We start from the raw sequence: 15125 nt of genomic DNA, 5'->3' as shown, positions 1-15125 counted from the left end.
TTATTTTTGCTTTTATTTCCAATATTCTGGGAGATGGGTCATAGAGATCCTGCTGTGATGTATGTCAGAGAGTGTTTTGCCTATGTTCTCCTCTAGGAGTTTTATAGTTTCTGGTCTTATGTTTAGATCTTTAATCCATTTTGATTTTATTTTTGTGTATGGTGTTAGAAAGTGTTCTAGTTTCATTCTTTTACAAGTGGTTGACCAGTTTTCCCAGCACCACTTGTTAAAGAGATTGTCTTTTCTCCATTGTATATTCTTGCCTCCTTTGTCAAAGATAAGGTGTCCATATGTGCGTGGATTTATCTCTGGGCTTTCTATTTTGTTCCATTGATCTATATTTCTGTCTTTGTACCGGTACCATACTGTCTTGATGATTGTGGCTTTGTAGTAGAGCCTGAAGTCAGGTAGGTTGATTCCTCCAGTTCCATTCTTCTTTCTCAAGATAGCTTTGGCTATTCGAGGTTTTTTGTATTTCCATACAAATTGTGAAATTATTTGTTCTAGCTCTGTGAAGAATACTGTTGGTAGCTTGATAGGGATTGCATTGAATCTATAAATTGCTTTGGGTAGTATACTCATTTTCACTATATTGATTCTTCCAATCCATGAACATGGTATATTTCTCCATCTATTAGTGTCCTCTTTGATTTCTTTCACCAGTGTTTTATAGTTTTCTATATATAGGTCTTTAGTTAGGTAGATATGTTCCTAAGTATTTTATTCTTTCCGTTGCAGTGGTGAATGGAATTGTTTCCTTAATTTCTCTTTCTGTTTTCTCATTATTAGTGTATAGGAATGCAAGGGATTTCTGTGTGTTGATTTTATATCCTGCAACTTTACTATAATCATTGATTAGTTCTAGTAATTTTCTGGTGGAGTCTTTAGGGTTTTCTATGTAGAGTCATCTGCAAATAGTGAGAGTTTTACTTCTTCTTTTCCAATTTGGATTCCTTTTATTTCTTTTTCTGCTCTGATTGCTGTGGCCAAAACTTCCAAAACTATGTTGAATAGTAATGGTGAAAGTGGGCACCCTTGTCTTGTTCCTGACTTTAGAGAAAATGCTTTCAATTTTTCACCATTGAGGATAATGTTTGCTGTGGGTTTGTCATATATAGCTTTTATTATGTTGAGGTATGTTCCTTCTATTCCTGCTTTCTGGAGAGTTTTTATCATAAATGGATGTTGAATTTTGTCAAAGGCTTTCTCTGCATCTATTGAGATAATCATATGGTTTTTATTTTTCAATTTGTTAATGTGGGGTATTACATTGATTGATTTGCGGATATTGAAGAATCCTTGCATCCCTGGGATAAAGCCCACTTGGTTATGGTGTATGATCTTTTTAATGTGTTGTTGGATTCTGATTGCTAGAATTTTGTTAAGGATTTTTGCATCTATGTTCATCAGTGATATTGGCCTGTAGTTTTCTTTTTTTGTGGGATCTTTGTCAGGTTTTGGTATTAGGGTGATGGTGGCCTCATAGAATGAGTTTGGAAGTTTACCTTCTGCAATTTTCTGGAAGAGTTTGAGTAGGATAGGTGTTAGCTCTTCTCTAAATTTTTGGTAGAATTCAGCTGTAAAGCCATCTGGACCTGGGCTTTTGTTTGCTGGAAGATTTTTGATTACAGTTTCAATTTCCGTGCTTGTGATGGGTCTGTTAAGATTTTCTATTTCTTCCTGGTCCAGTGTTGGAAAGTTGTACTTTTCTAAGAATTTGTCCATTTCTTCCACGTTGTCCATTTTATTGGCATATAATTGTTGAGAGTAGTCTCTTATGATCCTTTGCATTTCTGTGTTGTCTGTTGTGATCTCTCCATTTTCATTTCTAATTTTATTGATTTGATTTTTCTCAATCTGTTTCTTGATGAGTCTGGCTAATGGTTTGTCAATTTTATTTATCCTTTCAAAGAACCAGCTTTTGGCTTTGTTGATTTTTGCTATGGTCTCTTTTGTTTCTTTTGCATTTATTTCTGCCCTAATATTTAAGATTTCTTTCCTTCTACTAACCCTGGGGGTTCTTCATTTCTTCCTTTTCTAGTTGCTTTAGGTGTAGAGTTAGGTTATTTATTTGATTTTTTTCTTGTTTCTTGAGGTGTGCTTGTATTGCTATGAACTTTCCCCTTAGGACTGCTTTTACAGTGTCCCACAGGTTTTGGGTTGTTGTGTTTTCATTTTCATTCGTTTCTATGCAAATTTTTATTTCTTTTTTGATTTCTTCTGTGATTTGTTGGTTATTCAGCAGCGTGTTGTTCAGCCTCCATATGTTGGAATTTTTAATAGTTTTTCTTGTGTAATTGAGATCTACTCTTACTGCATTGTAGTCAGAGAAGATGTTTGGAATGATTTCTATTTTTTTGAATTTACCAAGGCTAGATTTATGGCCCAGGATGTGATCTATCCTGGAGAAGGTTCCATGTGCGCTTGAGAAAAAGGTGAAATTCATTGTTTTGGGATGAAATGCCCTATAGATATCAATTAGGTCTAACTGGTCTATTGTATCATTTAAAGTTTGTGTTTCCTTGTTAATTTTCTGTTTAGTTGATCTATCCATAGGTGTGAGTGGGGTATTAAAGTCTCCCACTATTATTGTGTTATTGTTAATTTCTCCTTTCATACTTGTTAGCATTTGTCTTACATATTGTGGTGCTCCCATGTTGGGTGCATATATATTTATAATTGTTATATCTTCTTCTTGGATTGATCCTTTGATCATTATGTAGTGACCATCTTTGTCTCTTTTCACAGCCTTTGTTTTAAAGTCTATTTTATCTGATATGAGTATTGGTACTCCTGCTTTCTTTTGGTCCCTATTTGCATGGAAAATCTTTTTCCAGCCCTTCACTTTCAGTCTGTATATGTCCCCTGTTTTGAGGTGTGTCTCTTGTAGACAGCATATGTAGGGGTCTTGTTTTTGTATCCATTCAGCCAGTCTTTGTCTTTTGGTTGGAGCATTCAACCCATTTACGTTTAAGGTAATTACTGGTAAGTATGATCCCGTTGCCATTTACTTTATTGTTTTGGGTTCGAATTTATACACCGTTTTTGTGTTTCCTGTCTAGAGAATATCCTTTAGTATTTGTTGGAGAGCTGGTTTGGTGGTGCTGAATTCTCTCAGCTTTTGCTTGTCTGAGAAGCTTTTGATTTCTCCTTCATATTTGAATGAGATCCTTGCTGGGTACAATAATCTGGGCTGTAGGTTATTTTCTTTCATCACTTTAAGTATGTCTTGCCATTCCCTCCTGGCTTGAAGAGTTTCTACTGAAAGATCAGCTGTTATCCTTATGGGAATTACCTTGTGTGTTATTTGTTGTTTTTCCCTTGCTGCTTTTATTTTATTTTTTTTTTCCTTGCTGCTTTTAATATTTGTTCTTTGTGTTTGATCTTTGTTAATTTGATTAATATATGTCTTGGGGTGTTTCGCCTTGGGTTTATCCTGTTTGGGACTCTCTGGGTTTCTTGGACTTGGGTGATTATTTCCTTCCCCATTTTAGGGAAGTTTTCAACTATTATTTCCTCAAGTATTTTCTCATGGTCTTTCTTTTTGTCTTCTTCTTCTGGGACCCCTATGATTCGAATGTTGTAGCATTTAATATTGTCCTGGAGGTCTCTGAGATTGTCCTCATTTCTTTTAATTCATTTTTCTTTTTTTCTCTCTAATTCATTTATTTCTACCATTCTAATTCACTACTCCTATCTTCTGCCTCTGTTATTCTACTATTTGTTGCCTCTAGAGTGTTTTTAATTTCATTTATTGCATTATTCATTATATATTGACTCTATATTATTTCTTCTAGGTCCTTGTTAAACGTTTCTTGCATCTTCTCAATCCTTGTCTCCAGGCTATTTATCTGTGATTCCATTTTGGTTTCAAGATTTTGGATCAATTTCACTATTATTATTTGGAATTCTTTATCAGGTAGATTCTCTATCTCTTCCTCTTTTGTTTGGTTTGGTGGGCATTTATCCTGTTCCTTTATCTGCTGGGTATTCCTCTGTCTCTTCATCTTGTTTAAATTGCTGAGTTTGGGGTGTCCTTTCTGTATTCTGGCAGTTTGTGGAGTTCTCTTTATTGTGGTGTTTCCTCGCTGTGTGTGGGTTTGTACAGGTGGCTTGTCAAGGTTTCTTGGTTAGGGAAGCTCATGTCGGTGTTCTGGTGGGTGGAGTTGTATTTCTTCTCTCTGGAGTGCAATGAAGTGTCCAGTAATAAGTTATGAGATGTCTATGGTTTTGGGGTGACTTTGGGCAGCCTGTATCTTGGAGCTCAGGGCTGTGTTCCTGTGTTGCTGGAGAATTTGCTTGGTATGTCTTGCCCTGGCACTTGTTGGCCCTTGTGTGGTGCTTGGTTTCAGTGTAGGTATGAAGGTGTTTGATGAGCTCCTGTCAATTAATGTTCCCTGGAGTCAGGAGTTCCCTGGAGTCAGGGTTTGGACTTAAGCCTCCTGCTTCCAGTTATCGGTCCTGTTTTTACAGTCTTTTCAAAACTTCTCCTTCTATATAGCACCATTGATAAAACATCTCGTTTCGAAGACTTGGGTTGCTTTTCTGGGTGCCTGATGTCCTCTGTCGGCATTCAGAAGTTGTTTTGTGGAATTTACTTGGCGTTTAAATGTTCTTTTGATGAATTTGTGGGGGAGAAACTGTTCTCCCTGGCCTACTCCTCCGCCATCTTAGCTCCTCCCCTAAAACATTAATTCAATATGTAGTATGGATATTAAAGAGTTGGATGTGACTGAGCATGCACACACACACCCACCTGCCTGTGGTAACCACATATCTGATCTCTTTTTTTTTAATGGTTGCTTGTTTTCAAAGTACAATTGACCTATGACTTTATATTAGTTCCCATTATATGACATAGTGATTGGATATTTTTATACATTTTCAAGTGACCACTATGATAAATCTAGTTACGATATGCCACCATACAAAAATTACTTATTGACTATACACACTGTACATTTCATCCCCATGATTCATTTACTTTGCAACTGGAAGTTTGTAATTCCTTCTTAAGAATTTGTAATCTCTTAATCTCCCTCACCTATTTCTTTCCCCCCGTCTTCCTCCTCCCATCTGGTAAACATCTGTTTTTTGTTTGTATCTATAACTTTCTGTTTTGTTTAATGCTTGTTCATTTGTTTTGTGACAATATTTTAAATAGAATAGTCAGAGGTTGCCTCAATGAGGAGGTGGTGATTGGACAAAGACTTGAAAGACATGAGGGAGTGAACCGTGTGGATATTAAAAGAAAGCACATTCCAGGCAGATTGAAGAGTCAATACAAAAGCCCTAAGAAGGAATGTGCCTGGTACATTTCAAAACAGCATGGAGGCTGGTGTGGCAGAATAAGCCAGGAAAGGGGTGAGTAAAAGGAAATAAGTCAGAGAAGTAATGAGGGATGGAGGCAGACCTTGTGGGAACTTGTAGATCATTCTAAGAATTTAGTGGAAGGTCGCTTGTTTGCTTCCACCTGGCCTCAAAATACATAAGGAAAAAAAAGAATAAAAGGTAAGAGAAAGTGAAAGACCAGAGAGTCTAGAGAGGGTGTGCATGTATGCTCAGTTGCGTCTGACTCTTTTTGACTCCCTAGACTCCTGCCAGGCTCCTCTGCCCATGGGATTCCCTAGACAACAATTCTGGAGTGGGTTGCCATTTCCTACCCCAGGGGATCTTCCCTGCTCAGGGATCGAACCTACGTTTCCTGCATCTCCTGCATTGGGAGGCTGATTCTTTACCACTGAGTTGAAGAAAGAATTCAAAGGGCCTGGATTCCATCTTAGGCCTGTTCATGCTGATTATGCTCGGCCACCTTTCCAATAGACTCTGAACTCTGTGTTTAGTGCCTATGAAAACAACAACAGAAGGATAAGACCCCCTCCAGACAGGGGAACCTTGAAGATCGTATCTAGGTTACTCATCACCTAAGAGAAAACATACACTTATCACCCCTTCCTCCAGACAGGCCATAAATTTTTCTCTATCTATTGGAGTGTAACCTTGGATTTATTGATTATTGGCTAATTGTTTGACTGTTTGAGCACATGAGCACATAGCACATGAATGATGGGGTTATTTGGATTGTATTTTCCTTGGTTTATGTAAGTCTCAAGGAATTTGGGGTGGTGGGTTCGGACATGTACACATGGGGTATAAAAGATTTTCACAAATGCTGGTTGGGGTCCTTGACTAAGATGAGACTCTGCCTTGGGCCTGCCGGTCTAATAAACTGCACTCCAGTATCTGCATTGTCCTTCTGAGTGAGTTTGTTTCCTGGAATGCATGGCTACAACCGAGCCACCTGGGAAGCCCCTAGAGAGGACAGGGATAATATTAAGAGCAGTATCCTTCATAAGAGATCAGAATAATGATCAGCTATGGTCAGCAGCAGAGATGCCTCCTTTGAAGAATTGTGCTAGAGCCTCCTACGAAAGGCTGAAAATACTCATCTCTTAGCAAAGTTGCCCTCAGTGAATTCACATTGGTAGCTGAAACTGGCCATGGAGTGAGTATTTACACCATGAAGAATGGCAAACACTGCAAATCTAGGTAGTTTTTTTCTGGGTGAGATGATTTAGCTGCATGCAAATAACTCTTCCTCAAAGACTGGTAGATAACAAGGAGGAGAACCTGGCTGTACCCTCAGACACACAAGTGGAAGGTGAAGACCTCAGTGACCTAGAGCTTCTTTTCTGTGAACCAACAGGAATGTTAGATCAACTGCTTAGAGAAAAAAAGGTATGGGTCTGAAATAACTTCTGAAGGTAGAGACTAAGCCTAGTTTCCTCTGAGAAAGTAAATAAGGGAACTGTCATGCAAATGTGAGGAGAGTCCAGGTCAAACAGCCTACTAGTGTTAAATCTGCATACATTTCTTTCTCTAACTTTCATTTGTTTGGAAATGGGTGGAGGGGGAGACAGTTGAGATAGGCTTCCCAGACAGAAGGATGTGAAAAGTTTGTGGCTGGTCATTGAAGATTACAAGAAGGCACAAGAATTTAAAGTAATGGGGAAAGGCATACTCTGGGGTCAATGACAGAGGAGGAGTTCAGTGAAGCCAAGGAGAGTCTCACAGTTTAAATATTAAAATATAAAATGATCTGGTATAAAAATTTAAATTCTACTATAAATTCTTAATGATTACTCAGAATTTATTTTTGATAATTTAATCTTCAAAAAGATAATTGTCTGAGTTACAATCATTTTTGTTTTACTGTTTTTGTCTAGATACTACCTACAAGTACTTATTAGCTGCCTTGAGGTGCTCTGGTGAATTCTCTTGGTTTGGCAGTCAGTACCTCAGCTGCAGGCATGTTCCCATTCCCTTCAGTTAAGTGGAAACTTGGAAAGGTCTGTAGCTTTTGAAACAAGATTGAATTCCTTCAAGTTTATAACCAAAGATATTTAAGAACTTGGATATGACTTCACAGGACGGTTAAACATAAATAAAAGATCAAGTGCTCACAAGATTACATTTCCGGAAAGCCCTCCTGGATGTAAGACAAAGGCGGGGTGTAGAAACGAAAACAAAAGTAGTCTGAGTTAGAGAGTGTCATTTGATTTTACTCTCTGCATTCAAGACTGCTCCTGTCTGCCTACTGAAACAGGTTGGTTTTTTTCTTTCTTCTTCATTCAGAGTTAGATATGACTTTTTTTAAAAGTCCAAAGATTTTGTATATTTATCTATGCAGAGGGAGTCAAGGCATAAAAGTTTACAGGTGCAAAAAAGAGCTATTTGAAAAGTTTTACACTTCAACCTTAAAAATATGAATATAGCAAGAATAAAATATTATTTTAATACCATTATTTGCCTATAAAGCTTTGTTAATAACAGGTTTTGCTATACCATTTTTTCTTGCTTTGTTTTATAAACACCAATTTTTTAAATTCTTGTAATAATTATAAAGGCATTTAAATGTGTTTCTATTTATCTGCAAGAAGGATCATTTCTGCAAATAATTTCCAGTCCTATTTTTATTTACTCATATTTTTAGTATGATTAATTCTTTTAAAATATCTTTCCTTAATATCTTATACTGTTTGGCCATATTATACCTTATCACCAGCTTCAAGATTTCTGTGATAAAAGAGAAGGAAAGAACAAAGTTCATATTGTGTTAATAATTAACATATAAGAGAATGAACACTAGAGTGGTCTTCTAGATTGGAACTTTTCACATAACTTTTCAAATAACTATAAGGATAAAAGTCATTTAAAATTGTGAGCACCTGATTTTTACAAAATGAAAGCAGTTCTATGTGGTATTTTTCCTCTATGTGGCCTTCTTCATTTTGCTTTACTCATTTACAAAAGGTTAGCAAGTATAAGAATATTCTTTTGAAAATGTAGCATAAGCTGGTGTACTGTTTTGAAAATAATTTCTTCATTAATGATTCTATAAGAACATTTGATATTCTTCCAAGGACAAAAAATATCCCAAGGAAGACAGAAGGGCTAAGGAAAAAGCATAACAAAGCTTAGCACTATAATAAAAATGCTAAAAGTAATTATTATATATTTTAAAATGTGAATTTTGTGCAAGCTTATCTTAATACTACAGGGTATTAATTGACAACATAGTAGAATAACTTAATGATGAGACACAAGATTCCTGGAATATCATCTTTCCATTCCTAAAGTAACAGCTTTATACTTACTAGTAAACATTATAGTTGATAAATATTTGCTGGCCACCTAGAGTGTACCAGTCACTGTCTTCAGTTATTAATTACAAACAGAAATCCAATAGGTCACAGTCTTAGGGAACTTAGATCATAGAGGGAAAAGGTAGTCTGGGAAACTGCACAGGACCAGGTCAGTTCTCTGATATGTAGATACAGTTGATACATAGATACAGTTATTGGATTGGGAAAGTCTTCCAGAAAGGTGAAATTTGAGTTAACTGAATAGGAAATGGCCTTTCAAGGGACGGGAAGGAAATAGTATATCAGATAAAAGAAGAGAATGAGTAACGATGTAAATGCATACTATGGCATGGTGTGTGCCCAAAAACCACTGGCAAATCAGTACTGTCATCGTCTACAGTGTAAGGTGTACAGTAGAGGGTGTACAGGAACCATGGGTAGGACTACATTATGGAGCCTTGGGTATCATGGTAAAGAACTTAGATTGTATCTTTCAGAGAGATGTGTCTTTTAGGTGAGGAGCTAAGCAGGAGAGTGATAAGACTGACATTTTAGAGATAGAGCACACTGATGGCAGTAAGAAAAATGTTTTTGACAAGGAAGTGGTAAGAAGGAATGAGAACAGTAGGATACCAGTTGGGAAGACATTGTAATAGGCCAGGTAATAATGTGGATGAATTATGTGAAAAGGAAGAGACAGATTTGAGACCTATTTGGAAGGTAAAATCAGAATTTAGGGGCAGACTAAAAATCTGGGATGAAGGGATGAAGAGAGGAATCAAGGATGGTGCAGGCTTAAGGCTTAGGTGACTAGTGGAATAACAGTTCTATCAAATAGTAGTTTACAATCAGCATGCAGTGGCAAGTTTTGGAGGGAAGCTAACTCGAGGAGACTTTGTTTTATAAAAGCCAACAACTAAAATTAAGTACAATTCTGAGATACTTTATTTAACTTAATCTAAAATAAATTCATGAATAAACATAAGTAAAATATTTATTTTAAATAATTCATTTTAATTTATTGTTGATATACTGCATAAGAATCACAAAGTTGTGTATGTACAAGTTTTAGGGCTTAATGATTAAGAACATTTCCCAGGGTATTATTTTTTTTATCTTCCCTCTGTAAATCCCATTTCCTGTACAGACCTGTAAAAACAAGCAATGAAAAACTACTCTTGAGGATATACTCTAATGTGACTTCCATTAAAGAGTTTCAAAGAGTGGCAGACTCAGGCTCACATATGGTATAACAACAAACTATTCTCTAATAAAAGCATAAAACATATGCTAGAGCAAAAGTATTTCCATTTAAGCAATATTAAAATAAATATGCTGTATTCTTTTTGCCATTTAGATTGGAACCATGGCTTTGGAATACAACCAGTCAACAGATTACTATTATGAGGAAAATGAAATGAATGACACTCATGACTATAGTCAGTATGAAGTGATCTGTATAAAAGAAGAGGTCAGAAAATTTGCAAAAGTTTTCCTACCTGCCTTCTTCACAATAGCTTTCATCATTGGACTTGCAGGCAATTCCACTGTAGTGGCGATTTATGCCTATTACAAAAAGCGGAGAACCAAAACAGATGTGTACATCTTGAATTTGGCAGTGGCGGATTTATTCCTTCTATTCACTTTGCCTTTTTGGGCAGTTAATGCAGTTCATGGGTGGGTTTTAGGGAAAATCATGTGCAAAGTCACTTCAGCCTTGTACACAGTCAATTTTGTGTCTGGAATGCAGTTTCTGGCTTGTATCAGCACAGACAGATACTGGGCAGTAACTAAAGCTCCCAGTCAATCGGGAGTGGGAAAACCATGCTGGGTCATCTGTTTCTGCATCTGGGTGGCTACCATCTTGCTGAGTATCCCTCAGTTGGTTTTTTATACAGTAAATCATAAAGCTAGGTGTGTTCCCATCTTTCCATACCACCTAGGAACATCAATGAAAGCATCAATTCAAATCCTGGAAATCTGCATTGGATTTATAATACCCTTTCTTATCATGGCAGTGTGCTACTTCATCACGGCAAAGACACTCATCAAGATGCCTAACATTAAAAAATCTCAGCCCCTCAAAGTTCTGTTCACAGTGGTCATAGTTTTCATTGTCACTCAATTACCTTATAATATTGTCAAGTTCTGCCAAGCCATAGACATCATCTACTCCCTGATCACTGACTGTGACATGAGCAAACGCATGGACGTTGCCATCCAAATCACAGAGAGTATTGCACTCTTTCACAGCTGCCTCAACCCAGTCCTGTATGTTTTCATGGGAACCTCTTTTAAAAACTACATCATGAAAGTTGCCAAGAAATACGGATCCTGGAGAAGACAAAGACAAAATGTGGAGGAGATTCCTTTCGAATCTGAAGATGCTACAGAGCCAACCAGTACTTTCAGCATTTAAATATAAGACCCATCTGTCTCTTGCTTCAATACACATGAATGATGCTTCCCACTGAGAACATCTGCATCTGCATCAAACATCTGCATTTTTCAGAAATTCAAATTTCAAACACTGTGGTGGCAACTTGTAGCAAAGAAGAGGTTGGGGTGGGAAAGGGGAGTGGGGTAGAAGCCAAGAAAAAGAAGAAACAAAATAATAAATTCATAAAACACAGAAATTAAAGCTAACAATATAAGAAAATAGTATTAACAGTCATACATAAGAAAAACTCTACAAGTTAGGTCATCTAAAACAGATTATTAAAGTGGTTTAATTTAAGGGTCATTTACAGTTATTTTAAATTATCTAAATTTTAACATAACAATTTTCCTGCATAATTTTAATACTTGAATAATCATGCAGCAACATTTAATGACTTTTTCTTTTTCCTGTTCCTAATTTGTAAGTGATTTCATAAAACTTCAGAAAGAGTAAAAATTAGCAATCAAAAATTAAAAAATAATCTTTCTGGCTGTCTTTTTCTTTCTCCTGTTTCTAATGTGTAAGTGATTTCATAAAACTCCAGAAAGAATAAAAACTAGCAAAGAAAAAAAAAAGCTTTTCTGGCCATTTTAATGTATTACTAGTAAGTTTCTTAACATACAATTTACTTTTATGTCAACTTTCTTTAGTAATAAGCTGGTTATCCTATTAGACTTATCATGTATACTCTAGAAGCAATCCTCAGACAAGCACAGGTTTTAATTTTTATAATTGCCTAAAGGACTTATCCACTTATGTGATTCTATTACTGAAGGTTTACTAAATATTTTCCTATATGTAAAGACTATTATTTATCACTCAAACACTTGTATTTTTCAGCAATGAAAATATGTACCACAAATAAATTTTAATAACATGTACTGCTTACCTCTTCAAAAATTATATATAGATTATTATTGTTCAGGTAATATGCCCCTACTAAAATTTAATTTTGGTAGAAATGACAATGGCTAAACATGGTGTGCATTTTACCTCACAAACTGTAAAAAAAAATAGATGTTTTCTGCTCTTAAATTAAACATTGCCTAATCAAGACATTATTTTAAGATTACTTTCCTTTTATCAGTTCAGTTCAGTTCACTTCAGTCGCTCAGTCGTGTCCGACTCTTTGCGACCCCACGAATAGCAGCACGCCAGGCCTCCCTGTCCATCACCAACTCCCGGAGTTCACTCAGACTCACGTCCATCGAGTCAGTGATGCCATCCAGCCATCACATCCTCTGTTGTCCCCTTCTCCTCCTGCCCCCAATCCCTCCCAGCATCAGTCTTTTCCAATGAGTCAACTCTTCGCATCAGGTGGCCAAAGTATTGGAGTTTCAGCTTTAGCATCAGTCCTTCCAAAGAACACCCAGGACTGGTCTCCTTTAGAATGGACTGGTTGATCTCCTTGCAGTCCAAGGGACTCTCAAGAGTCTTCTCCAACACCACAGTTCAAAAGCATCAATTCTTCAGTGCTCAGCTTTCTTCCCTTTATCAACTATTTCTAAATTTGAAAATGCTTTCAAAGGTAGAATTTAAAGAACTGTGGTCATGAAATGAATAACTATGTATCTTATTATTCTAGCACAGCATCTGGCATGAAGGATCATTATGAATACTCACCACTGCTCCACCATTTCTTGCCATTAATTATGTAGCTGTCTCCATCTCGCTGAATGCTACATTCAATATTCGTGGCATCACTTGAAGCTACATCGGGCTCTACAAATAAGCAAAGGCTGAATTTACAGGCAGGCAGATACCACTGGTTTATAAAAGACACTTAAAGAAATGTGAACTCCCTGATGACAGAGGCATCTTTGTCTTTTTCATCTTCCTAACATTACACATAGTAGGTATTCAATAAATGTGCACTGAGAGAATGAATGAAATATTTAGAACAACTCAGATAGATCAGCTATCCAAATTGTGTTTTTGGCTTACTCAGTGACACATGAGTTGGGTTACAACTCACTTAATCCTCTCTCTAATCATCAAACACACATTAAAAATATCATTGTTTACTTCATACAATGGAAATCTGTACTACATATTTGCAAGCCAGATTTCCCCACCATCAGTTCAGTTCAGTTCAGTCACTCAGTCGTGTCCAACTCTTTGCAACCCCATGGACTGCAGCATGCCAGGCTTCCCTGTCCATCACCAACTCCCGGAGCTTACTCAAACTCATGTCCATTGAGTCAGTGATCCCATCCAACCATCTCATCCTCTGTCATCCCCTTCTCCTCGTGCTTTCAGTCTTTCCCAGCATCAGGGTTTGCATCAGATGGCCAAAGTATCAGTCCTTCCAATGAATATTCAGGACTGATTTCCTTTAGGATGTACTGGTTGGATCTCCTTGCAGTCCAAGGAACTCTCAAAGAGTCTTCTTCAACACCACAGTTCAAAAGCATCAATTCTTAGGCACTCAGATTTCTTTATAGTCCATACATGACTATACATCCATACATGACCACTGGAAAAACCATAGCTCTGACTAGATGGACCTTTGTTGGCAAAGTAATGTCTCTGCTTTTGAATATGCTGTCTAGGTTGGTCATAACTTTTCTTCTAATGAGCAGGCGTCTTTTAATTTCCTGGCTGCAGTCACCATCTGCAGTGATTTTGAAGCCCAAGACAATAAAGTCTGTCACTGTTTCCATTATTTCCCCATCTATTTGCCATGAAATGATGGGACCAGATGCTATGATCTTAGTTTTCTGAAAGTTGAGTTTTAAGCCAACTTTTTCACTTTCCTTTTTCACTTTCATAGAGAGACTCTTCAGTTCTTCTTCCCTTTCTGCCATAAGGGTGGTATAATCTGCATATCTGAGGTTATTGATATTTCTCCTGGCAGTCTTGATTCCAGCTTGTGCTTCATCCATCCCGACATATTTTTTTTTCTATGTACTCTGCATATAAGTTTAATAAGCAGGGTGACAATATACAGCCTTGATGTACTCCTTTCCCGATTTGGAACCAGTCTGTTGTTCCATGTCCAGTTCTAACTGTTGCTTCCTGACCTGCATACAGATTTCTCAGGAGGCAGGTCAGGTGGTCAGGTATTCTCATCTCTTGAAGAATTTTTCATAGTTTGTTGTGATCCACACAGTCAAAGGCTTTGGCATAGTCAATAAAGCAGAAGTAGATGTTTTTCTGGAACTCTCGCTTTTTTGATGATCCAACAGATGTTGGCAATTTGATCTCTGGTTCTTCTGTCTTTTCTAAATCCAGCTTGAACATCGGGAATTTCATGGGTCATGTACTGTTGAAGCCTGGCTTGGAGAATTTTGAGCATCACTTTGCTAGCGTGTGAGATGAGTGCAACTGTGCGGTAGTTTGAACTTTCTTTGGCATTGTCTTTCTTTGGGATTGGAATGAAAACTGACCTTTTCCAGTCCTGTGGCCACTGCTGAGTTTTCCCAATTTGCTGGCATATTGAGCACAGCACTTTCACAGCATCATCTTTCAGGATTTGAAATAGCTCAACTGGAATTCCATCACCTCCACTAGCTTTGTTCATAGTGATGCTTCCTAAGACCCACTTGACTTTGCATTCCAGAATGTCTGACATCGTGATTATCTTGGTCGTGAAGATCTTTTTTGTATAGTTCTTCTGTGTATTCTTGCCACCTCTTCTTAATATCTTCTGCTTCTGTTAGGTCCATACCGTTTCTGTCCTTTATTGTGCCCATCTTTGCATGAAATGTTCTCTTGGTATCTCTAATTTTCTTGAAGAGATCTCTAGTCTTTCCTGTTCTACTGTTTTCCTCTATTTCTTTGCATTGATCACTGAGGAAGGCTTTCTTATCTTTCCTTGCTATTCTTTGGAACTCTGCATTCAAATGGGTATATCTTTGCTATTCTCCTTTGCCTTTTGCTTCTCTTCTTTTCACAGCTATTTGTAAGGCCTCCTCAGACAACCATTTTGCCTTTTTCATTTCTTTTTCTTGGGGGTGGTCTTGATCACCATAGGTTTAGTATATTAACCAACTTTTTTTAAATTAATTTTTTTGGGAGTATATTTGATTTACAATGTT

At 37.0% G+C, this 15125-nt stretch overlaps 2 protein-coding genes across 2 annotated transcripts in view; one reads left to right on the top strand and one right to left on the bottom strand.

The window, feature by feature from the left end:
• Positions 1-15125, bottom strand: part of ACAD11 (acyl-CoA dehydrogenase family member 11) — a 117532-nt gene that overhangs the window by 32197 nt on the left and 70210 nt on the right. The window contains exon 13 of the mRNA XM_005906541.3: positions 12709-12807. Coding sequence (XP_005906603.1) covers positions 12709-12807 — 99 coding nt within the window. The remainder of the gene's footprint in view (positions 1-12708; positions 12808-15125) is intronic.
• On the top strand, positions 7469-12691 carry ACKR4 (atypical chemokine receptor 4). Its single transcript, XM_005906540.3, has 2 exons — positions 7469-7606; positions 10003-12691. Exon 2 carries the CDS (start codon positions 10012-10014, stop codon positions 11062-11064), a length of 1053 nt encoding a protein of 350 aa, XP_005906602.1. The 5' UTR covers positions 7469-7606; positions 10003-10011; the 3' UTR covers positions 11065-12691.

This window comes from Bos mutus, chromosome 1 (genome assembly GCF_027580195.1).
Source record: "Bos mutus isolate GX-2022 chromosome 1, NWIPB_WYAK_1.1, whole genome shotgun sequence".
NCBI classification, from domain to species: domain Eukaryota; kingdom Metazoa; phylum Chordata; class Mammalia; order Artiodactyla; family Bovidae; genus Bos; species Bos mutus.
The sequence above is the reverse complement of the archived record's forward strand: the minus strand, read 5'-3'. Positions and strand labels throughout refer to the sequence as shown.